Source organism: Bos grunniens, chromosome 2 (genome assembly GCF_055505025.1).
Source record: "Bos grunniens cultivar Pamir isolate PY7600 chromosome 2, Bosgru_T2T1.0, whole genome shotgun sequence".
In the NCBI taxonomy this organism is placed as follows: domain Eukaryota; kingdom Metazoa; phylum Chordata; class Mammalia; order Artiodactyla; family Bovidae; genus Bos; species Bos grunniens.
In genome coordinates, this window is record NC_141166.1 from 109,795,894 (window position 1) to 109,822,158 (window position 26,265).

A 26,265-nucleotide genomic window follows, 5' to 3' on the forward strand; every position below is an offset into this window, starting at 1 on the left:
AGCTTGGGAAATCAGAGACATGTAGCGATAAATTAGTATGTAAAGGGACTGAAACTAAACAATCAGAGGCGTTTGTACCAGCCTGTGTGCCTAAGATATAGGTGGTCAGCTTGGGGGGCAGGGGAGAGGAGATGGTGGTACCTGTTAGCACCTGCAGCCTCAGCACTTCCCACTGCATTTCAGGATATGCCAGGTCAGTTTTGATCATTTCTAAAATAAACCAATGCTGGGAAAGAAGGGGGCATCCTTTCCCATGCCCAGTGGTCTCAGTACTAAAGACTGTTCAGTATCTCCTTGAAAGTGAAAGTGAAGTCACTCAGTCCTCCATCCATGGGATTTTCCAGGCAAGAGTACTGGAGTGGGTTGCCATTTCCTTCTCCAGGGGATCTTCCCGACCCAGGGGTTGAACTCAGGTCTCCCACATTGTAGGCAGACATTTTACCATCTGAGCCACCAGGGTCAGTATCTCTTTGTTGTACCTTAAAATACAAATTAAGACTTATAAGTCCACTCTCTCATTACACTAGTTTTGATCTCCTTGCTTACCAGTTTTTTTTTTTTGTTTTTTAGGTGGTAAAAAGAACCATCAGGGACTGATTTCCCCTACATATTCTCTTAGAAAGGAAGGAGTACTATTAACAGGATGAAAAAAATAACTAGAGATCATGAACAATAATCATAATTCAAAAGTTAAATAATTAAAACAATGTATCAGGCAATTTACAAAATGTCTCCATGTTAATTATTTCAGTACTTACAATGAAAAAGGTGTCATTGATCATTTTTAAGTCCCTTCTAAAAGTTACTACATTTTATTTGCTAAAGATACTGCAGATTCCTTTGGAAACACATGACCCAGAGCTTCTTGGCTTCCTCCATCTGAAGAAGACAAATTTAGTCATCAGCTCGAGTCACAGTGACTCACAGAGCGAGGAGGGAACCTGCAGACTCCTCACACACTTAAGCACTTTGAGCTTGACGGAAGCCCAGGCATCTCTACCTTAAGAGGATCTGCGAGGTCAGGGTGACACAATCCTTCCTTCCCCCAGCACAGCGACCAGATCAGGCAGATTACAAGCAGCCCAGCAAGGTCACAACAGCTTCTGTGTCCCAGTTCATCTTAACTAAGGTAACCGTTGACGGAGTTCCGTCACTTATTCCTTCATTTCTTATGTCAGTCTTCAAATTGTCTTGCTTTTCCTCACTCTTACATAATAAATCAAGTTGTCTTTCATGCTGTGGTCAGCAGTTGCTATTTTTTTTTTTTAATGATATGTTAGAAGGCTGTGATGGCCACTGGGTCCACCTCATCACAGAAAAAAGCTCAATGCCACCAGAAACCTTGCCTTGAACTTCCTTCCCCAGGTTTCTCTTTGAATGTTCTTTGTCACCCTAGAGTTACAATTAGATTTACCTCTAGTTCATCTCTCTGTACCTATTTGACACCATCTATGAATCTTATAATTAACTGGAAACTGGAGTGGCGAAGAGCTCTAAAAAGAGTGGGAATCTCAGCTGAGTTCCTAGTTGGAAAGCTCTAAAAAGAGTGGGAATCTCAGCTGAGTTCCTAGTTGGAACAACAGATTTGCTACCAACTGCAGGTCAGGTCTGTTTGTCTACCTGCTTTACCAATACTTCAGAGGGCAATTTAGGCAAATATATACACACACACTAAGCTGAGTGAGAAAGATGCTGTTTAGTCCAGGAGAAAGCAGGGATATTCCTCAATGCACATTTGATTCCTGGACACTGGGATGACAATAAGTCTGCTTCAGATATTCATTCTGTTTTATGATTCAAGGGTTGGAATTTTGCCTGAAACGTCCAACATACAAATAACAGAGGGAGAAAGTCAGTTTAGTGGCTTCAAGGGCAATTCTTGTTAAAGGCTTTATGACCCAAGTGGTGGTGTGGTCTTTCTCAATGGATCGATTTTTAGCAGTTGGGGGAAAAGTTTTTTAAAAAAACACATTTTTAAATTAAAATTCAATTTAAGTTTGAACGAATAGTTCTGAAATGTCCTGCTATACTATTAGTTCCAGGGTAAGGACTGTGCTTTATTTAGCTTAGTAGGTGCCCTAAAAATATCCTTGGCTAGATGCTGCATAAAATGAAAATCAAATGTTGTATCATCTTTGCTTTATTTGTGATATTTGAAAAGCATGCCAAATTTTTAAAACAAGGTTCAATATCTGAATTCAAGGAAAATTTATTATTTCATATATCAAATGGAAAATAATGGGAACTGGATTTAAAACTCTTACAATGAATGTCACTTTCTCAAGGTATTGCCATTAAAAACTGCTCAAAGATAACTGAGATGAAAAGAAATATATTGAAGATTTGAACACACTTTCTGCAACTCTACATAACATTCTCTCGATATTGCAAGCTTCCTTGAAGACTTGCATAACTGTAAGCTATAATAACATCTAATATATCATGTCTTCCAGTTAGCAATGCTTACTCAGCAACATAAATAAGGTAACCATGGCTTTAGCAATAATTCTTAACCTGCCAATAATATCAGAAAGCATATTGGCAAAATAATAAACCTGTAAGAGACTGAGAATATTAAGTATTATTACAGATGGTTTGATGAATTATAATTTAAAAGTTTTGAAAGAAGTCAAAAGAAAATCGGAGATAGGTTTTTTCTTTAGAACTAAAAATGCAAAACATAAACTCATCAGTTAGAACTAAACATGCAAAACATAAACTCATCAGGTCTTCCCTACAAAAGAGTGGGCTGGCACACCTCCAGGCTCAGCCAGGAGACTGAATGAGCCTACAAAAGAGGCACCCCCCACACACACACTTGTGTCCCATTCCACAAGGCACACTGGGTCCTGAGGGCACCTTCCTCCTGCAGGAAGCAGGATTCAAGGGGAATGTAACTAAAGGAGGAGCTTCTTCATTACACTGTCTGAGGGAACTTACAAGGATGAATATCACATCAACGATCTCATCGGGGGACCATAACCATTATTATTATTTTAATCTGACGCTCATGTAAGACTATTTTAGGTAAGATCTCTTGGCTCCATTTAAAATTTTTTTAGATTTCTGGGTGCCCAACATGAAGATTTTCTTCACAAAAAATATCTTTCATTAGTCATATGCTTAGCTTGTGTCATTAGGCACAAATGTCATTTTTCTTAAAGAAATGTGTCACAGAAATCCCAGAATGGCCAGTTGGGTTAAATAGTGACAGAATTTCTTGATTCATTGAAAAGATAAAACTAAAAAGGAATCTGGTGTCAGTTAACCAGGTTTACAATATTTATTTATTTATTTGGCTGTGTCAAGTCAGTTTAAATTTGTGGGATTTTGGTTGCATCATGCAGGGTCTTTCGTTGTGGGGTTTGGACTTTGTGTGCAGATAAAAGAGAAAACTAGTTCTCCTTTTTAAATTTCCCTTGTGTCTTTGTGGCGTGGTGGAGAATTTTGATAACATATTTTCATTTTGCATATCTGCTGCTGCTGCTGCTGCTAAGTCGTTTCAGTCATGTCCGACTCTGTGCGACCCCATAGACGGCAGTCCACCAGGCTCCCCTGTCCCTGGGATTCTCCAGGCAAGAACACTGGAGTGGGTTGCCATTTCCTTCTCCAATGCATGAAAGTGAAAAGTGAAAGTGAAGTCGCTCAGTCGTGTTCGACTCCTAGCGCCCCCATGGACTGCAGCCTACCAGGCTCCTCCGTCCATGGGATTTTCCAGGCAAGAGTACTGGAGTGGGGTGCCATTGCCTTCTCCGTTGCATATCTGAAGTTATTGATATTTCTCCCGGCAATCTTAATTCCAGCTTGTGCTTCTTCCAGCCCAGCGTTTCTCATGAGGTACTCTACATAGAAGTTAAATAAGCAGGGTGACAGTATACGGCCTTGACGTACTCCTTTTCCTATTTGGAACCAGTCTGTTGTTCCATGTCCAGTTCTAACTGTTGCTTCCTGACCTGCATATAGGTTTCTCAAGAGGCAGGTCAGGTGGTCTGGTATGCCCATCTCTTGAAGAATTTTCCACAGTTTATTGGGATCCACACAGTCAAAGGCTTTGGCATAGTCAATAAAGCAGAAATAGATGTTTTTCTGGAACTCTCTTGATGTTTCCATGATCCAGCAGATGTTGGCAATTTGGTCTCTGGTTCCTCTGCCTTTTCTAAAACCAGCTTGAACATCTGGAAGTTCACGGTTCACATATTGCTGAAGCCTGGCTTGGAGAATTTTGAGCATTACTTTACTAGCATGTGAGATGAGTGCAATTGTGAGGTAGTTTGAGCATTCCTTGGCATTGTCTTTCTTTGGGATTGGAATGAAAACTGACCTTTTCCAGTGCTGTGGCCACTGCTGAGTTTTCCACATTTGCTGGCATATTGAGTGCAGCACTTCCACAGCATCATCTTTCAGGATTTGAAATAGCTCAACTGGAATTCCATCACCTCCACTAGCTTTGTTCGTAGTGATGCTTTCTAAGGCCCATTTGACTTCACATTCCAGGATGTCTGTCTCTAGATGAGTCTTCATACCATTGTGATTATCTTGGTCATGAAGATCTTTTTTGTCCAGTTCTTCTGTGTATTCCTGCCACCTCTTCTTAATGTCTTCTGCTTCTGTTAGGTCCATACCATTTCTCTCCTTTATCGAGCCCATCTTTGCATGAAATGTTCCCTTGGTATCTCTAATTTTCTTGAAGAGATCTCTAGTCTTTCCCATTCTGTTGTGTTCCTCTATTTCTTTGCATTGATTGCTGAAGAAGGCTTTCTTTTTTTTTTTTTTTTTTTACTGGTCCACCTGGTCCCAACTCAGCCTGCACGTTAGAACTGCCTCGGAAGCTTCCAAAAGGGCCTACTTCTCAGCCCCAATCCTAGGGACTTTTTTTCTGAAGAAGGCTTTCTTATCTCTTCTTGCTAGTCTTTGGAACTCTGCATTCAGATGCTTATATCTTTCCTTTTCTCCTTTGCTTTTCGCTTCTCTTCACAGCTATTTGTAAGGCCTCCCCAGACAGCCATTTTGCTTTTTTTCGCATTTCTTTTCCATGGGATTGGTCTTGATCCCTGTCTCCCGTACAATGTCACGAATCTCATTCCATAGTTCATCAGGCACTCTATCTATCAGATCTAGTCCCTTAAATCTATTCTTCACTTCCACTGTATAATCATAAGGGATCAAGATTGCTGGGAGAAGTATCAATAACCTCAGATATGCAGATGACACCACCCTTATGGCAGAAAATGAAGAGGAACTAAAAAGCCTCTTGATGAAAGTGAAAGAGGAGAGTGAAAAAGTTGGCTTAAAGCTCAACATTCAGAAAACTAAGATCATGGCATCTGGTCCCATCACTTCATGGCAAATAGATGGGGAAACAGTGGAAACAATGTCAGACTTTATTTTTGAGGGCTCCAAAATCACTGCAAATGTGACTGCAGCCATGAAATTAAAAGATGCTTACTCCTTGGAAGGAAAGTTATGACCAACCTAGATAGCATATTCAAAAGCAGAGACATTACTTTGCCAACAAAAGTCCATCTAGTCAAGGCTATGTTTTTTCTAGTGGTCATGTATGGATGTGAGAGTTGGACTGTGAAGAAGGCTAAGCGCCGAAGAATTGATGCTTTTGAACTGTGGTGCTGGAGAAGACTCTTGAGAGTCCCTTGGACTGCAAGGAGATCCAACTAGTCCATTCTGAAGGAGATCAGCACTGGGTGTTCATTGGAAGGAATGATGCTAAAGCTGAAACTCCAGTACTTTGGCCACCTCATGTGAAGAGTTGACTCATTGGAAAAAACTCTGATGCTGGGAGGGATTGGGGGCAGGAGGAAAAGGGGATGACAGAGGATGAGATGGCTGGATGGCATCACCGACTCAAAGGACGTAAGTTTGTGTGAACTCTGGGAGTTGGTGATGGACAGGGAGGCCTGGCATGCTGCGATTTATGGGGTCGAAAAGAGTCAGACACGACTGAGCGACTGAACTGAACTGATTTTCATTTTCCTATTGACTGGTTGTGGTGTGTGGGCTCAATGGTTGACCACATGGGCTTAATTGCTCTGCAGTATGTGGCATCTTAGTTCCATGACCAGGAATTGAACCCACGTCTCCTGCACTGCAAGGTAGACTCCTAAGCACTGGACTTCCAGAGAAGTCCCAGGTTTACAAGATTTAAATGGACAAGGGACATACATGTCCAGTCAGACTGCTGTCAACCTTTAAGAAAGCTTGTGCAAGAGAAACTCAGAAAGAAAATATTTTAGAAAGCTTTTTGATAAATGTTCTCTATTTGATGTATTTTGATTTTAAAAAACTTAGTTGTTAATTCACCTCAGGTCACACTTGCAGCAAATTGAAAAAAATAAAAATAAAGATTCAACGAATACCCTAACAGTCAGTGTGATCGACTAGATTCAGTATTGCTTTCTCTTTGTGAAGTTTTGTGGAAATAAAACCAAATTGTTTGGGAGGAAGTAACTACAAAGAACTCTACCTCTCTTATAAAAAGTATACCTCACAGTGACTCTGAAAGATGGAGACATTATTTTTTATCTTATTTTTTTTTAAGAATCTCTCGTTTATTTTTAAAGGGCGGAGGAAGATGAATAAGAGAAGTGAAACCAAAGGATCTTATTTTAGATATTTTAACCAGGAAGAGAAAATTAAAAGAAGCAGAAGTGGACAAGGACAGCAATTGAGTTGTAATATTTTCCAATAGTCGCAGACAAGCAGTTACTCTTCAGCCCTTCAAATACAGATCAAAGAGAAACCTAGTTCTCCTTTTTTGATTCCTTTTGAGTCTTTGTGGTGTCATGGAGAATTTTGATAATATATTTTAATTTTCCTATTGATTGATAATGTGTTCATCTCTTTCTAGTTCTACTTTTCTTTCTCTCTCTGTCTTTTTTTTTTTTTTTTTTAACACAGCTTAGGAGCTCAGAGATGAAATTTTTAGTTCTAGCCACTCTCTGGCAAATGATCTTATGTCTGACACCAACCCTACTTAGCTCACAGAAGTATTTTGATAATTTGATGAGATAAATTTTATAGGAATATTTTTCAATAATGTTCAAAGTTATCTAAATTGGAAGTGTGACTATCTGATGACAAGGAGGAGGAGAGGAAGATGCCCTGATGAATCAAAGGGCTCAAAAACCAATCCAGTTATTGCTAGATGCCTGGTGTTCGAGTGGAAACTTTCTTCTCTTTCTTTCTTCTTTCCTTCTACATGTATTTACTTAAAATCAAGTATCATTAGGCATGGTGGTGTAGAGAAGTGTACACACAGTCCAGATTCCCAGAGTTGAGTGGGAGTCCCCTTAACAGTGGAGCAGACAATTAAAGGATGGATGCTGGGATTGAGTGGCCTGAAACAACACAGTTCTATCTTGCGCCCATTAACATGCATTTCTGAATTTGTTTCCTCATCCATAAAATAGAGATAATTTTACTGTAAGGTTTGAAAGAGATAAATATTTCTAGATCTTAGCAGAGGTCCTAGACTATGGTGAAGTGAAGTGAAAGTCACTCAGTCGTATCTGACTCTTTGCGACCTCATGGACTATATAGTCCATGGAATTCTCCAGGCCAAATACAGGAGTAGGTTGCCTTTCCCTTCTCCAGGGATCTTCCCAATCCAGGGATCGAACCCAGGTCTCCCGCACTGCAGGCAGATTCGTTACCAGCTGAGCCACTCAATAGATCATAGAGTTACTATCATTCCTACCTGACTTGATCAACTGGGAATCCCAAGGACCATGGCTTTCTCAAAGCATTCTTTGAATTCTGTAGTCAGTGGTACTCATCTGAAGGGCACCCCAGAGGAGTTCATAGTGGTCCAAACTCAAAAGGCTCAGCTAGCATTTAGGCCTCATAAATGCTGTGAGTGCTCATTTGGTAATTTCTAAATTCACAAATGGTAGCATACATAAATTTGGCTTTGCTCACTGCCTCCTATCCTCCTGATGACAAAAAGGCAATTTTCAAAATATGTATATTCATTTATTTTATTTATTTGGCTGCCTCGGCTCTTAGTTGCAGCATGTGAGATCCCTGTGGTGCGATGCATAAAATTTCCAGTTGTATCACGTGGACTCAAATACACGAGTTCCTAGGAAACTTTTTAAAATCATAGACATTAATGCTTACTGCAGCAGGCTATGAATTTATTGTTGTTCAGTCGCTAAGTCATGTCTATCTCTTCGCGACCAGATGGACTGTAGCACTCCAGGCTTCACTGTCCTTCACTGTCTCCAGCAGTTTGCTCAGCCTCATGTCCATTGAGCTGATGATGCCATCCAGTATTTATAAATAATAAAAATTTTCTGGTAAGACCATCAAAAATATAAACTTTCGTCAATATGTCACTACTAAGGAAACAAAGACTGAATTTCCAGTCTGGGTTTTCAGTAGTTTCCAGCAGTTTTGAATGCTGTACCATTCTGGACCTCCAAGACAAGGAAACACTAGACCAGCAGTTCTCTACTGGGAAGAATTTTATTCCTAGGGGAATATCTGGCAATGTCTGGAGACATTTTTGGTTGTCACAACTGGGGCAGACTACTGGCATCTAAGTGGCAGAGGCCAGGGTGGTGCTAAACATCCTGTAATACACAGCAGAGACCCCCCACAATAAAGAATTATCTGACCAAAACTGCAAAAATACTGAGCCTGAGAACCCCATGCTAAGACATGAGCAATGCATACAGCGGCCAGTCCTGCCACATGACAAGGGTCTTCGTGTGTGTCAGGCCTCTAGTCATTTTATTTCACCAGGTACTCTTCAAGGTGGGCTTCCCCGGTGGCTCAGTGGTAAAGAATCTCTCTGCCAGTGCAGGATATGCAGGAGACAGGAGTTCAGTTCTTAGGTCTGGAAGATCCCCTGGAGGAGGAAATGGCAACCCACTTCAGTATTCTTGCCTGGAGAATCCCATGGACAGAAGAGCCTGGCGGGCTATAGTCCATACAGTCACAAGGAGTTGGATACGACTTAGTGACTAAATAACAACACTCTTCAAGGTAGAAGTTATCTCTATTTTACAGACAGAAAAATGGAAATGAAGATAATATGACAATTGACCCAAAGGCCCTCTGATGGTAGAGGAACTGAACCTGAAACTTGATCTGCCTGATTCCAAGGCCTCAGCTCCTAAACCCTGATTTAATGTCTCTTGTGTGTGTGTGTGTGTGTGTGTGACTTTGGTCCTTGCTTTCTAAATTTTTACTGGCAAATTGGCTAGTGTTGATTTTGGCTGAAGAAAACACTCCGTGACCTGTTCAGAGGACATACGCTCAGAATTGCACCCTACCTCATGCATTGAGCTTTAGGGGCTGAAGATCTGCTTTCTCTTACTCCGTTCTTGGCCTTGATGAATCAATAAGCTCACAGTCCCTGGGTGCTAGAGGGACCCTGACAGACCTAGGCACTTCTTGCTGAAAGATTTGTACCCCTACTAAGCAGGGAGATAAATTGGAAATACAATGTCCAATAAATGCTGTGAGATAAATTGGAAAACACACAGAGAAGCCAACAACCCAAGCTACCAAAGTCAACGCCCTGACTCAATTGCTGGCACCAAGGACCCATATGGAGGTGACCACAGCTGGCAGAATAAGGCTGGTGCAGCCCTGTGAGTTGCTGTTACTCATTTACTTCCCAGTGGTCAATGAACCAATCAACCATCAATCAGCTTCTGTGTACAGGTCATGTTCTCAGCAACTCTGACTGACCGAGGGTTATTACTCAAAGGTAGCATCTTGGCTAAAATTAGAGGACAAAGGTATGTGTTGGTTTGTGGCTGACTTGGTCCAATGACCTAGAGGTATGTGAACTTTAGGGACTGAAGAAGAAGCAGTGTTTTTGGATGATAATCTTTGGGGAAACAACAGACTATGCAAAGCTCTAGGTCAAGGCTGGCAGTCCTTGGATTCAGGCTGCAGGCTGGGACACCAGCATCTGAAATAACCCTCAGCCCAAAGGAGTAACTAATGAGGGCAACGCATTTTAAAGTGAGCCCATCCCTAACAACTAAAACCTCCTCTCCGTTTGCTTGTCACCCGGGAAAAATTGGTTTGGCTAGGGAAGGAGGAAGTTGAGGGGGGAGATGGATAAGATGAGGAGGGAGAGGGAGTCTGACTGATTTGGTCTGAGTTTTTGCTTTCCTCCAGTGGTTATGAAGGTGAATTTCCCAAAGAGAAGAAGGCAGAAAACTTGGTGTCCAAGGTCACTAGACTCTGAAGTTCTGTATATGAAACTTCTCATCTATCTGTGCGTGAACACAAAGCAGTCAAATGAACACTTTTCTCATTAAAAAAAAAAAAATCATTTTCCTTTGCCAAATTTTGAAATTTTTGGTTTGAATTAATTTCAAACTTATGGAAAAGTTGAAAGACTAGCACAACCCAGAATCCCCAGATATTGACATTGTACCACATTTACATTCTTATTCTCTCTTTAGAGAATGTACATATTCTTAATGTTTGTTTATATACATATTTTTATTATTTCCTAAACCGTTTAAGAGTAAGTTGGAGACATGGTGCTACTTAATCCTTAAATACTTCCATGTGTATTTCCTAAAAAGTAGGACATTTTCTACATAATCATAGAAGTGATCAAAACTGAGAATTTGATATTCATGTAATATTTATTGTTTATCCGATCTACAGAGCTTACTCAAATTTCATTTGTCAACCTAAAAATGTTCTTTTTGACAAAAGAAAAAATGATTTTTTTGGTGCAGGATCAAAAGTTGCTATTGTCTCCTTCATTTATTTCAGCTCTGATCTTTATGATTTCTTCCTTTATACAAAATTTAGGGGTTTTTGTTCTTCTTTTTCTAGTTGCTTTAGGTGTAAGGTTAGGTTGTTTATTCAATGTTTTTCTTGATTCTTAAGGGAGGTTTGTATTGGTATAAGCTTCCCACTTAGAACTACTTTTAGTGCCTCCCATAGGTTTTGAGTTGTGTTTTCATTGTCATTTGTTTCTAAGTATATCTGGACTTCTTTCTTGACTTCTTCAGTAATATGTTGGTTATTCAGAAGTGTATTGTTCAGCCTCCACGTGTTTGTGTTCTTGGTAGTGTTTTTTCCTGTAGCTGATATCTAGTCTTATAGTGTTGTGGTTGGAAAAGATGCTTGAAATGATTTCAATTTTTTAAAATTTACCAAGGCTTGATCTGTGACCCAAAATGTGATCTATCCTGGAGAAAGTTCCATGTGCACTTGAGAAAAAGTGAAAGCTGCTGTTTTTGGATAAAAGCCCTATAAATATCAATTAGATCCAACTGATATAATGTATCATTTAAGGCTTGTATTTTCTTTTTAATTTTCTGTCTGGTAGATCTCTGTCTATTGGTATTAATGGGGTATTAAAGTCCTGCACTATTATTGTGTTACTGTCAATTTCCCCTTTAATCAGTTCAGTTCAGTTCAGTCGCTCAGTCGTGTCCTACTCTTCGCGGCCCCATGAATCGCAGCACGCCAGGCCTCCCTGTCCATCACCAACTCCCGGAGTTCACTCAGACTCACGTCCATCAAGTCAGTGATGCCATCCAGCCATCTCATCCTCTGTCGTCCCCTTCTCCTCCTGCCCCCAATCCCTCCCAGCATCAGAGTCTTTTCCAAAGAGACTTTTCACCTCTTCGCATGAGGTGGCCAAAGTACTGGAGCTTCAGCTTTAGCATCATTCCCTCCAAAGAAATCCCAGGGCTGATCTCCTTTAGAATGGACTGGTTGGATCTCCCTGTTGTTAGCATTTGCCTTAGTATTGAGGTGCTCCTATGTTGGATGCATATATATTTATAACTTTATATCTTCTTCTTGGATTGATTCCTGGATCATCATGTAGTGTCCTTCCTTGTCTCTTATAACAGTCTTTATTTTAAAGTCTATTTTATCTGATACGACTATTGCTACTCCTGCTTTCTTTTGATTTCCATTTGCATGGAATATCTTTTTCCAGCCCCTCACTTTGTGTGTCCCTAGGTCTGAGGTGGGTCTCTTGTAGACAGTATATAGAAGGGTCTTGTTTTTGTATCCATTGTATCTTTTAATTGGAGCATTTAGTCAATTTACACTTAACATAATTATTGATATATATGCTACATATGGGGCTTCTCTGGTGGCTCAGACAGTAAAGAATCTGCCTGCAATTCAGGAGACCTAGATTCAATCCCTGGGTCAGGAAGATCGCCTGGAGAAGGAAATGGCTATCCACTCCAATATTCTTGCCTGGGGAATTCCATGGACAGAGGAGCCTGGTGGGCTACAGTTCATGGGGTCACAAAGAGTTGGACACGACTGAGCGACTAACACTAATTAACTAATGATCCTATTACTATTTACTTTATTCTTTTGGGTTTGTTTTTGTAGGCCTTTTCTTTCTCTTGTGTTTCCAACCTAGAGAAGTTTCTTTAGCATTTGTTGTGAAGCTGGTTTGGTGAAGCTGAATTCTCTTATCTTTTTTTTTTTTTTTTGCTGATCCGTAAAGCTTTTGAGTTCTCCTTTGAATCTGAATGAGATCCTTACTAGATAGAGCAATCTTTGTTGTAATTTTGTTTCTTTCATCACTTTAAGTATACCTCGTCACTCCCTTCTGGCCAGAGTTTCTGTTGAAAGATTAGCTGTTAGCCTTATGGAAATCCCCTTGTGTGTTATTTGCTGCTTTTCCCTTGCTGCTTTTAATATTTGTTCTTTCTGTTTAACTTTCATTCACTTGATTAATATGTGTCTTGGTGTATTTCTCCTTGGGTTTATCCTGTATTGGACTGTGGGCTTCCTGGATTTGGATGGTTATTTCCTTTCCCAAGTTAGGGAAGTTTTTGACTATTATCTCCTCAAATATTTTCTCATGCCTTTTTCCCTCCTCTTCTTCTAGGATCCTTATAATTCATATGTTAGTGTGCTTAATGTTGTTCCAGAGGTCTCTGAGACTGTCCTCATTTCTTTCTATTTTTTTTTTCTTTATTCTGCTCTGCTTCAGTTCTTTCCACCATTCTGTCTTCCAGATCACTTATCCATTTTTCTGCCTCCAATAGTCTGCTATTGGTTCCTTCCCTTACTGTAGCACCAAGACTTCACAGGCATCACAGCACAGAAGACAAAACCTCAAGACTAATGGTGAAAACAACACTCAGTTGCTAAGAGCACCCAAAGAAACTCACACATTTACAAAAGGAAGAGAGAAAAAAGAGAGTGAAAAAAAAAAAAAAGGAAGAAAATGAGAAATATATGAAAAAGAAAAAAGGGGGAAAAGATTAAAAGGATAAAAAGGGGGAAAAGGGGGGAAAGGGGAAAAGGGGGAAAAAGGAAAAAGAGGGGAAAGGGGGAAAAAAGGAAAAAAAATTGTATATAGAGAGTAGTAATTCTACCTCCACCTCCTAGGAAGCCCTCCTATACTGGACTGTTCTTTGGACCTATCTGCTCTACTCCTGTGTATACTTACCTCCACTGTTGCCAGAGCTAGGGTTTTTTGCTTTTATGTGAACACTCATTGTCCTTTTATATATTTCATAGGCACAGAGTACCTAGTTGGTTGTGTGGATTTAATCTGCAGCTTGTACAGCTGGTGGAAAGATTTCCAATCCTCTTCCTTAGCCATTCTGCCCCTGGAAGTCAATTGTGGTTTCATCCCCAGCACTCCATGCAGGTTATCCACGGGAGTTCACTCCTGAGGCTGCCCTGGAGGACTTGGGTCTGCCCAGTGAGGACCAAGAGTGGAGGTGTCACAGCTGCTTGAATTGTGGGGACCCTGGCAGCACCATGCATGGGGGAGGTGGTGGCCACAGGAGCAGGAGATATGGCACTATTAAGCCTTTTTCTTTCTAGCCTCTGGCAGCTCTGCACCAGTGAGGACTGGGCAAGGAGGAGGCATGGCTGCTCAGAGTGTAGGGAACCTGGTGGGGCCAAAAGTGTAGGGAACCTGGTGGCCATGGGCATAGGTGATAAAGTGCTATTAGACTCTTTTTCAGGGGCTTCCCAGGTGGTGCTAGTGATAAAGAACCCACCTGCTAATGCAGGAGACATAAGAGACACGGGTTTGTTTCTTGGGCTGGGAAGAGCCCCCTGGGGGAGGGCATGGGAACCCATTCCAATATTTTTGCTTGGAGAATCCCATGGACAGAGGAGGTTGGCAGGTTGCCGTTCACAGGGTCGCACAGAGTGGGACATAACTGAAGCAACTTAGCACGAACATAGAGTCTTTTTCTAGCCTCTGGAAGCTGGCATTCAAAGGACTTCCCTAGCTGGTCCTTCATTGTTGCTTGGTGAAGCAGGTGCTCAAAGGGCCCTCCTGGCTGTGATCTTTCTCTGTTGCTGGTGCAAAGATGGGCTTGATAAAGGACAGAAATGGTATGGACCTAACAGAAGCAGAAGATATTAAGAAGAGGTGGCAGGAATACATAGAAGAACTGTACAAAAAAGATCTTCATGACCAAGATAATCACGATGGTATGATCACTCACCTAGAGCCAGACATCCTGGAATGTGAAGTCAAGTGGGCCTTAGAAAGCATCACTATGAACAAAGCTAGTGGAGGTGATGGAATTCCAGTGGAGCTATTTCAAATCCTGAAAGATGATGCTGTGAAATATATGCCAGCAAATTTGGAAAACTCAGCAGTGGCCACAGGACTGGAAAAGGTCAGTTTTCATTCCAATCCCAAAGAAAGGCAATGCCAAGGAATGCTCAAACTACCTCACAATTGCACTCATCTCACACGCTAGTAAAGTAATGGTCAAAATTCTCCAAGCCAGGCTTCAGCAATACGTGAACCGTGGACTTCCAGATGTTCAAGCTGGTTTTAGAAAAGGCAGAGGAACCAGAGACCAAATTGCCAACATCCGCTGGATCATCGAAAAAGCAAGAGAGTTCCAGAAAAACATCTATTTCTGCTTTATTGACTATGCCAAAGCCTTTGACTGTGTGGATCCCAATAAACTGTGGAAAATTCTTCAAGAGATGGGCATACCAGACCACCTGACCTGCCTCTTGAGAAACCTATATGCAGGTCAGGAAGCAACAGTTAAAACTGGACATGGAACAACAGACTGGTTCCAAATAGGAAAAGGAGTTCGTCAAGGCTGTATATTGTCACCCTGCTTATTTAACTTCTATGCAGAGTACATCATGAGAAATGCTGGGCTGGAAGAAGTACAAGCTGGAATCAAGATTGCCGGGAGAAATATCAATAACCTCAGATATGCAGATGACACCACCCTTATGGCAGAAAGTGAAGAGGAACTAAAAAGCCTCTTGATGAAAGTGAAAGAGGAGAGTGAAAGAGTTGGCTTAAAGCTCAACATTCAGAAAACTAAGATCATGGCATCTGCTCCCATCACTTCATGGGAAATAGATGGGGAAACAGTGGAAACAGTGTCAGACTTTATTTTTCTGGGCTCCAAAATCACTGCAGATGGTGACTGCAGCCATGAAATTAAAAGATGCTTACTCCTTGGAAGGAAAGTTATGACCAACCTAGATAGCATATTCAAAAGCAGAGACATTACTTTGCCAACAAAAGTTCGTCTAGTCAAGGCTATGGTTTTTCCAGTGGTCATGTATGGATGTGAGAATTGGACTGTGAAGAAAGCTGAGTGACGAAGAATTGATGCTTTAGAACTGTGGTGTTGGAGAAGACTCTTGAGAGTCCCTTGGACTGCAAGGAGATCCAACCAGTCCACTCTGAAGGAGATTAGCCCTGGGATTTCTTTGGAAGGAATGATGCTAAAGCTGAAACTCCAGTACTTTGGCCACCTCATGCGAAGAGTTGACTCATTGGAAAAAACTCTGATGCTGGGAGGGATTGGGGGCAAGAGGAGAAGGGGAAGACAGAGGATGAGATGGCTGGATGGCATCACTGACTCGATGGACGTGAGTCTGAGTGAACTCCGGGAGTTGGTGACGGACAGTGAGGCCTGGCGTGCTGCGATTTATGGGGTCGCAAAGAGTTGGACACGACTGAGTGACTGAATTGACTGAACTGAGCTCAACTGGTGCATCAGGCCCACCAAGGACCACCATCTCTGGGGTCTTTCTCTACTGGTCAGCTGCTGGCTCTGGCCTGTGGGGAGAGAGAGAGGCTACAGTGGTGGCCCCACCCCCTGCGCATGATTCAGCAGTATGGCCCTGCCTCCATGGCTGCCCAGCTTTCCTTCAAGGGCACTCCCACGGTGATCGCCTCCTTCACATCCCCTCAGGTCATCTCCAGCAGTCACCAGCAGCCCTCACTTTAGGATTGCTCTTTAATCCCAACGGTCCAGCTCCCAGCGACTGCACGTACGGAGGGACCTTGTCCTGGACAGGTAGGGCTGTGGTTCTCTGCTCCATTCAGAATGTCACAGATCAATTGATTCACTCTCCAACAGCCTCAAATGCCTCCTCTCTGTCCCAAACTATTGCTCCAGTGTGGGAATCTCACCCCTGCTTCAGTTCCTTCTCCCCCTGAGTGCAGATCCAGTCCTACTCACTCTCCTAATTTTCCCTTTCTTCCTTCCTTCCTCTTACTGAGTTTTGTGTGGATCCATATTCCTTTCCGGTGATCAGGCACTCCTGCCAGCCCTCAGCTGGTGCTCTGTGAGATCCCTGCATCTGAAGCTATATCCCTGATCCATCCATGAAGAGAGAAGTACTCCATGTCCAGCTACTCCTCCGCCATTTTGTCGTCTCTGTAGTGTTCATTTTTATCACTTGGTTAAAGTGGTATCCGTCAGATTTCTCCACTGTGAAATTACTATTGCTCTCTTTTTAATTAGTACGAGCTTTATGCAGAGATTCTTTGAGATTCTATAGTTACCGTTTCTCATCGGAATTTCACCCACTAGTTTAGAATTGCCTGGAACAGCTGTCACTTTGTCAGCTGCCACATCATAATTTGCTAATTTCATTTTTCCTTTTACATTTATTAATTGGCATATTAATTCTCCTATAAAATGAGGCAAGTAATGAGCCCTCTCTAACTGAAAAGGCTACAAAGAGGGTCAAATGAGACTTATATGTAAAAGTGAAAGGCAGAATGCTTTACAAAAGTAAGCCATTGTTTTACTATTGCTCCCCTTAGGCCTGCCTGCCAGCAGCAAAACCCTACAGCACAGAGTTTCCAGTCTCGGCTCTGCTGCTGCTGCTGCTAAGTCACTTCAGTTGTATCCGACTCTGTGCGACCCCATAGATGGCAGCCCACCAGGCTCCTCCGTCCATGGGATTTTCCAGGCAAGAGTACTGGAGTCGGGTGCCATTGCCTTCTCCGACTCTCAGCTCTAGGGCACATTGAACCCCATGAATATTTGCATTTTTCACATAATTCCCTTGGGAGTTTGGATTGCAACAAAGGTTACAGAATCCATTTGGTGAATATAGTTAACTTTTAGTTATTCAACAATTTTTTATCAAGACCTAGGCTTGAGCAAAACGCTATACTAATTGAATGTATAAACATGAAGTTTCCTTAAAATGTCTAAATATGAAATTTTGCAAGAGTTGGTTACACCACCCCACCCCTCAAAATTACATATTTTAAATGTATTTATTTACTTGAAAAGGGGAAATCTTGCTACATAGACATCGACTTGCAACAAATCAATAATTCCTACAGAGGGAAGATTTGGAAAAACTATACCAAATTTTTAAGTAACAATAGTCTAAAAACCTGACTGCTTTAGTAATAGTCATGGCTATACCACAAGAACCAACTAGTTTGCACAAACCTTCCTTTTACCTTTGACTTATTTTTATTACCCATTTTTTCCTTCTTTAGCTATAGATCTTTCGGCAGGAAAAAAAGATGAAAGCAGAGTCCAAATCGTCCACAATAAGTGAAGATATGTTGCATTATTTTTTATCTGAAACAATCTATTCCTTGTAAAACAGTAGAAATAGAGTTGTGTGTCTGTGTGCACGAGTGTGTGTGTATCATTCTATCTGTGTTTATGTTAATATTCCTTATTAAGCAAAGGAATATTTGCATATATACAGATAGAGAAAAAAAGTTAAATCAACCCAATGACCCTTGTCAATTTTGCCAGTTACTTTCTCTGCCACTTGGGAAACCCTTGTGGCTTAGTGGTAAAGAATCTGCCTGCAATGCAGGAGACACAGGTTCGATCCCTAAGTCAGGAAGATCCTTTGGAGGAGGAAATGGCAACTCACTCCAGTGTTTTCACCTGGAGAACCCCATGGACAGAAGAGCCTGGAGAAATACAGTCCATGGGGGTCACAAAGAGTCAGACACGACTGAGCACACACACATGCACATATGATAGGTGTAGTTTAACACTTAAATGGCCATCTCCCCAACCAAATAAGAGTTATTGCATTTTTAACCATCTATGTATCCATCCAAATGCATTAAGATATCTTAAGTTCATCACTCTGGGTTATTATGCCCTAATGCTTCTAATTCGAATTTTCTTTCTAATTTTGAACACTCAGGACGCCATCTTCTTTTATTGTTCAAGAAAGAAGTGTCCTTGTCATACAACAGGAAAAAAATGCTCTTTTGGCTGTTAGTCCTTCTGATCCTTTGTGGTTTTCTGTGGAATTATAAAAGACAGCTAAAGATCGCAAACATCACTGATAAGTACATTTTCATCACTGGGTGTGACACTGGCTTTGGAAACTTGGCAGCCAGAACTTTTGATAAGAAAGGATTTCATGTAATTGCTGCCTGCCTAACTGAATCAGGATCAACAGCTTTAAAGGCAGAAACTTCAGAGAGGCTTCATACCGTGCTCCTGGATGTAACTGACCCAGAAAATGTCAAGAGGGCTGCCCAGTGGGTGAAAAACCAAGTTGGGGAGAAAGGTGAGTGATGTGAGAATGAGGGGAATGGAGGGGGTGTTGAGAAGTAAGCAAAGCTAAATGAAAGTAAATAGTCTGATTTTAAATGCTCTTTCCAAAAAAAAAAAAAAATAGTCTCCTAAATACCAGTTGTGTACTAGAGAAGATGGGAGAAAGTTTAGAATAGCCCTGAATATTTCTACATTGCAAGCTCTCTACATGCATGAGAGACACAGCCCACATTATCTTCTCATACGTTCCCATGGGTGAATTTAGAACTGAGATGATGGTGTTAACCGATCTTTTTCTGTGAAGTGCTACTCTCACCACTTACGCAGCAAACAACTTGGGGCTAAAAGCTACAGTAGATTCTGAGGGCAACCCTTGAATTGCCATCTGAATATCCAGGTCCATCTTCCGACTGCGAAATGGTTCCAGAGCTCACACACTGTCACTGGGAAAGGAAGAAAATAGTCTGGCGATCTGAGCAAATGTGTCTTAGGTAGTTGTGGTAGAATAGGGAGTCATTGGACCTCATTCTGCATTAGATTCTGCAAAGATAGGCGCATTCCGAACTAGAAGACTTTTTATTTTATTTCCCTGAATGAAGTTTGAAATATCCTCATGGATGAAGATATTTGAATCCACAAAGGAAAAAACAAACAGATGTTATTTTTCTTTATCACATTTTCATCATATAGTTGAGACTCTGAACCTCAAAAGCAGTGGTTTGATAAGGCGCCAAATAATATTTTAATGCTTGAATGCCAAACACTTTTAACAATGTTAAGTGTTTCCCATCATAAAATAAGACAGGTAAATGACTGGATTTTTACCAAAAATAAATGTGAAATAGATCGATGTTGTTCTTTGTCTATAAAAACAGTTCATAAGTATTCTCTGGCTATGCCATCCAGCATGATAGGAAAAATAGAGCAATTTCCTCACATCTGAGATTAAAAAGTCTCACTCAGATAGTGTTTGACATTCGAAGCAGAAACAGAAAAATTGTGAGAGTGGCTTCCAGTAACAGAACTTCAGCCGTTTCAGTTTAACCTCTCACCCACTGTACTATCACTTCCCCAAACTGCAAGTATTCAAAGCAGGAAGGAATGTGACTGGAAGGAGAAAATGACACCATCAGATAAGGCAGAGCTGTATTTCCATCGAGGATGCCTATATAAGTATCACCTTCTACCACACCTCCTTCCCTTCCGCTCTGTTCCAGGTCTCTGGGGTCTGATCAACAACGCTGGCATTCTTGGTGTGCTGGCACCCAATGACTGGCTGACAGTTGAGGACTACAGAGAACCTGTTGAAGTGAACCTGTTTGGACTCATCAGTGTCACGTTAAACATGCTTCCCTTGGTCAAAAAGGCTCGAGGGAGAATTATCAATGTCTCCAGCATTGGGGGTCGGCTTGCATTTGGTGGAGGGGGCTATTCGCCATCTAAATATGCAGTAGAAGGCTTCAATGACAGCTTAAGGTAAAGCAAACATGGACATCTTAGCAAACAATAACCACTAACATTCATTGAACATGTATATACCAGACACTCTATTTAGTGCTTTAAACTATTCCCAATTTATGATACTGAAAGTCAGCCCTTGGCACAAGGGTTCGAAGCAAAAAATAAGGAAAAAACATTTAAAAAATGAGAAATAAAATATAAATGATACCACTGAAGCTAAGAGAGATGAGATAACTCCCCTGAGGTCACCCAGCTGTCAAGTGGTAGAATAGGATTTGAACCTAAATCTTTTAAAGTCTTTTCTCCTTTTTGCATTAATGCATATGAGAATAGTGGTGGCAAATTTGTATTCAACAGATTAGCTTGTTTAATAGTTAGGGAATCAGAGAGAGGAACTAAATCAGGTCTCTCTGTTGGTATTACTGTCAGTTGCAGACACAACAGTGACATCTTATTTAAACCCTCAGTAGAAAATTATCTGATAAAGTAATGACTTAGCGATGCAGCAATTTTCTCCCCTCTTGTTGCAAGTTCTAGACTCAAATTTCAAACACTATAGCTGAATGGATGGTAACCGTCCCACCTCTACCCCAAAGACAAGAAAGTCAGCTTTCCTCTGATGCTTCCATTTCCAAATAAAACTTAGAAGCTTGCTACCCTGGAGAAGGGAATGGCAACCCACTCTAGTATTCTTGCCTGGAGAATCCCACAGACAGAGGAGCCTGGTGGGCTATAGTCCATGGGGTGGGAAAGAGTCAGACAAGACTGAGTCACACACACACACACACACACACACAGAAGCTTGCTAATCTAATGTGAAGATTTTGCTACCACAGGAAAGCATTGACCACCTCTTTTTGCTATGTCATCAGAGAACCCCAGAGCATAAAACCATGAAAGGACCAATTTAGCAAAGTCCTTCAATGCGGTGCCCCAGGCATTAGCTTCTTTGGGTTTATGATGTCTGAGGTTCACTGGGCTTCTCCAATCTGTAGGTTTATGCCTTTTCACATATTTGAGGGGGTTTCAGCCATTGTTTCTCCGAACATTTTTTATCTACAATCCACTATTTCTCTTCCTTCTGGGATTCTAACACAAATATTAAACCTTTTGATTTTGTCCCACAGATTTCTATGGTTCTGTTCACTTTGTCAATTATTGTTCTCTCTGCTGTTCAGATTAGGTAATTTCTAGTGATCCATCTTCAAATTCATTGACTTTCCTTCATCTTCTTCATTTTACTAATGAGTCCAGCCAGTAAATATTTTATTTTGGTTAATGGATTTTTCAAGTGTAAAGTTTTAACTTGGTTCTTCTTTATCTTTTCTTTCTTTTCTAAAGCTTTCTAAATTCCCAATTACTTCAGGAGTGTCTCTCTCTTGGAGCATGTTTGTAACAAGCACTTTAAAGACTTTGATAATTCCAACATCTGTGTTGCCTCGGCCTTGGTATCTGTCCATTGTCTTTTCTCATGTGAGTTGAGATTTTCTGACTTCTTTTATGTATCATATGCTAAACATTTGGTACAACATGAAACTATGAGCCCTATTAAATTCTGGGGAGAATGTTGATAGGTTTTTGTTGTTATTGTTGTTGTTTTTAGCAGATAATTGAGCAGCTTGTGTTCAGGTCACAACTTCCAACCAACCTTCTGTGGTTTAAGATCGCAATATTTGTTCAGTTTTCAAAGACTTTGCTGTGCTATTCAGATGTGTCCCACAGGCGTACTGCATAGTAGCCAGTCTGGAATGTGGAAGATGATCCATCCCGTAGTTCAGTTCCTCATCTGCAAACTGAGATGGTAGAATAAGATGCTCTTTCCTGTGCACCCCACTCTGTGATTCCATGAAAGGATTTATAAGCAAACATTATTCAAATAAGCCTGAATTAAATGTCTTCAACTGGCTCTTTTCACAGGCGGGACATGAAAGCTTTTGGTGTGCATGTCGCTTGCATCGAACCAGGATTGTTCAAAACCAATTTGTCAGATCCAGAAAAGACTGCTGAAAAGAAACTTGCCATTTGGAAGCATCTGTCTCCAGACATCAAACAACAATATGGAGAAAGCTACATTGAGAAAAGTGAGCTTTGGGGTGGACCCAGGATCCTATGGGGTTCATTGTCCTAGACAGCTTGAAAGAGACTCAAACAGAAAGGAAAAAATAAGATTACCATGGTAATACACCAGTAGAGATCTCAAATATAGATCAGGAGTCCCTGTTAATTAGTGTCATCTCTTGCTCGTGTTTATAAACATTTACTGAGCATTTACTAAGTGGTAAGTTCCATACTAAATGCCTTATGAATTGTATCATTTATTCCTCAAAAGAACTATAGCAGCAAGCAAAGGAAAAGGGAAATGTCCTACCCAAGTTTATACAACTCCTCAGAGCAATGCCTGGACTGGAGCCCATGGTTATTACATCTACACAAACACCTCTGTTTGGTGACCACCTACCACTCATTCAAAGACTCAAACTCTGACTAACTTACAATCTAGTTGACAACAGAAAGTAACCAGATGACTCTGAACACTGAGATTTACAACATGCAAGAAACTTGATTCTTTATTTCTGAGACACAACCCAACAGCCTAGAAGGAGTGCTAGATAGTACAGTCTCTAACTGCTCGAGAAATTCAACACAGAATCAAAGCGTTGCTGGTTAAGAAACCTTTATAGGAAAGGTCAGGTTTGAATATGACCTAAACAGGAAGAAATTATTAATATTTGGGTGGAAGCTTTCCGCAGCAGGAATGCATGGCAGTGGAGATGGAAGGAGAAATAAGGTAAGTCAGACTGAGTCAAGGCTGGAGGAATAATCATAAAGGTTAGATAACAATGACTAACACATAGTGAACATTCACTATATACTCGTCACCATTCTAAGTTTACACAAACTCTTTCATTTAAAACGCCCAAACAAACCCTCTGGATTTCATAGAAGCAGAGGCACAGGGATGTAACTTGCCCAAAGTGGCACAGCTAGTAAGTGAAGAGCTGGATTTGAACCCAGATGGCCTGACTTGGCCATCTATTCTCCGCCATGCACTGCAATGGGAATGAGGCGTTGAGGAACTGCCAGAACTTCCTGTATTGGGGCTCTTGCCTCCATATCAGACTTCCCGGCCCTATTAACATTTACTCACTAGTCCTCAAACACTTACTAAGCTCCTGCTTTGAGCCAGGCGCTCCACTTGACCTGGAGTCACCCTAACCCCAGCTGTGGTCCTGCCTCTTCTTCGGCGGGCTTCGGTAAGACAGCCAACTGTGGCAAGGTTCAAGGCCAGGAGTTTTCAAGGTGGAGCCAAGAGCCTAGTCACATCTCCTGGGGGAGAATGACTGACTTCTGCAACTACCCCACTGCACGCACACACACACACACACACACACACACACTCACACACACACACACACGCATACAGGTACACATATGTCAACTAGAACGTCTGGTTTGACAAACCTCGCGGTGCTGACATGTCATCACATATCAGGTTACAACCACTGCCATTAAAGGCTCTGTTTCTCACTCACCGACTCCGAAGCCTCTAAGTTCGAAAACAAAATCCCTCATTTGATGTTGAAATTGATATTTCCTAGATGCCTGAGAATATATCTTCAATTTCTATCTCAAATTTTTTTGACTTGGCCTCTGGGTCAGGGGTCCTTTCTCAGAATCACCAAAGGCTTAGAGCCCTATTTTGTCCTGGTTGCTCTTATTAGAGTTCTCCAAGCCAAGACTTTGAGATCAGCGAGACTTATAGTTCTAAAGCGGACCGCAAATTTAAGATCACTTTGCTTCATTTCCCAGACTGGAGTCGTAGGAGTTTAAAATAGACAAGACTTCTGAGCTAACCTCAATTAGGCTCTTGGGACACCTTGTGGCTACTGGGAGCTGAAGTCAAAAGATTTAACACAATAGATTTTCCCTTGAGGATACACAATTTAAGATATGTTTTAAGAGCTTAGGAGTAATGCTTCAAGCCATCACCAGTCCCTGCCTCTTTAAAGGTATCTTAGCTCATTACTCACACAATTCATTTGCTGAGAACCAGGACACCTTTAGCTTTGTGAGTCAGGGCTTTAGTGGATGAGTCTCTTTTTATTCACTGAATTATAGAGGCACATGCTATATTAGTGCACACATATATGCACAAGCACGTGTACACACATTTCCTATATCAAGTTTGTTTTAAGAAGTGCTGTGTTTATATTACTACCACCATGGGTATACGAACTACTAACTTCTTGGGTTCTGGCTTTGAACAAGCTCTCTAGGAGATTCTGCTGCTCACTCAAGTCTGAGAGCCAACAATCTAAAGAAATCACTGCTGCATCCTTTTCTGAGGAATAGATAAAAACCCACCACAAGCGGACCGAGTTATAATGGCAAAATCAAAATAAATTCCCTCACTGCACCCTCCCCTTTGCAACCTAGCTTCACATTCCCCTATTCCCCTTCTTCCACGGGGTAAATGTGCTTCTGTCTCTTTTTTTACAGGCCTAGAACAATTGAAAGGCACTGCATCCTTTGTGAACGTGGATCTGTCCCTGGTGGTGGAGTGCATGGACCATGCTCTCACAAGTCTCTTCCCTAAAACCCGTTATGCTGCTGGAAAAGATGCCAAAACTTTCTGGATCCCTCTGTCTCACATGCCAGCAGTTTTGCAAGACTTTTTATTGTTGAAACAGAAAGTAGAGCTGGCTAATCCCAGGGCAGTATGACTCAGCTGATGACAAATACCTGCCCCAGGCTGCGAAATTGGCTGATTTCTAGAACACATCTCCTCAATCTCATTCTTTACCTAATCCAAACTGGACTCATTTGAATCAAACTCCTTTTGGTAAAAAGACGGGCTGCCACCATCACCTTCGAGGTTCCAGGGTCCCTCCTCAAATTTTTCTTGAGAAGATGGGCAGTGATGGTGCCTGCCCAATATTTAGTCTTTGCCTGCTGGTTATAATGCATGGAAGGTGGACAGGCTTTCCCATCCAAAATGATTTTTCACCCGTGCCTGCCCCCTGCTTCTAATCCATACCACTTAGAGTGACTCCTGAATGTTAAATATTTGTTCCTGATCAAAATATTAAGAGATAAGTAAAATAATTTCCTAAAGGGGGATTGGATGTGCTATCTTGCTGAGAGTAAGATTCTGAAGGACTGGAACCCGGTTCTGTGAGCTTCAATGGGGGCAGGAGAAGAAAGGGTAATGGGGCAATGTGAGACTGGAAGAAGCTAAGGGACAGCAGAAAAATACTAGGTAAAAGTGCAAGTAGGAGGGAAGGAAAAGGAGAGAAGGAATAAGAGGACTGAAAAAGAGAAACAGGTGTAAAAGTGTAGGTAGGGAGATTCCAGGACCACCATCTGTGGACAGATGGTAACAGCAGAGGAACTTGTCATTCCAAAAGAAGAAAAATGTACCTGTGTGTTTACCCTGAGGCTTGTAAATGTAACGAGACATAGACTCTTTGATACAACTTACACCTGAGATGGTTGGGAAAGCCAGTATGTGAGGTGTCTCTGAAGCCCCATGAAAATACAGAGCTAAATTCAGAGACTCTCTTTTACCAGCAGTTACAGTGAGAGCAGGCCTGCTGCTGGCTCATTTCATGGTTCTAAGCTGGGTTGACTCTGAACCCACACCCCATCCAAAAGAAACTGCCCAAACAGATGCTTCCCCAAACCCCAGCACCCAGTATCACTCACAAAGGTTGGTTGAATATTTATACGAAAAAACCCAAAGTGTCAAATTTTAATATCTGTTGCAGGATAACATGGGCTTCCCTGGTGGCTAAGATGGTAAAGAATCTACCTCTTTGCAGAAGACTGGGATTCAATCCCTGGGTTGGGAAGATCCCCTAGAGAAGGAAATGGCAACCCTCTCCAGTATTCATGCCTGGAGAATCCCATAGACAGAGTCTGTCGGGCTACAGTCCAAGGGGTCGCAAAGAGTCAGGCACAACTGAGCAGCTAACATACTTGAGTAACCACAGAATAACACAGAGTGAAAGAGTTGGGGAAATTATCTAGTGTGTAT

General features: G+C 41.5%; 1 protein-coding gene across 2 annotated transcripts; it reads left to right on the forward strand.

Moving 5' to 3' along the window:
- Nucleotides 1-903: 903 nt before the first annotated feature.
- On the forward strand, nt 904-25,347 carry DHRS9 (dehydrogenase/reductase 9). Of its 2 annotated transcripts, XM_086356552.1 has the most exons (6): nt 924-1,129; nt 5,549-5,868; nt 18,409-18,780; nt 19,985-20,243; nt 22,146-22,309; nt 24,729-25,347. In XM_086356552.1, the coding sequence occupies exons 2-6, from the start codon at nt 5,823-5,825 to the stop codon at nt 24,950-24,952; spliced, it is 1,065 nt and encodes a 354-aa protein (XP_086212678.1). In that variant the 5' UTR covers nt 924-1,129; nt 5,549-5,822; the 3' UTR covers nt 24,953-25,347. The 2 variants fall into 2 exon arrangements, with proteins under 2 accessions (XP_086212685.1, XP_086212678.1); XM_086356559.1 differs by lacking the exon at nt 5,549-5,868 and having other exon boundaries at nt 904-1,129.
- The last annotated feature ends 918 nt before the right edge of the window (nt 25,348-26,265 follow it).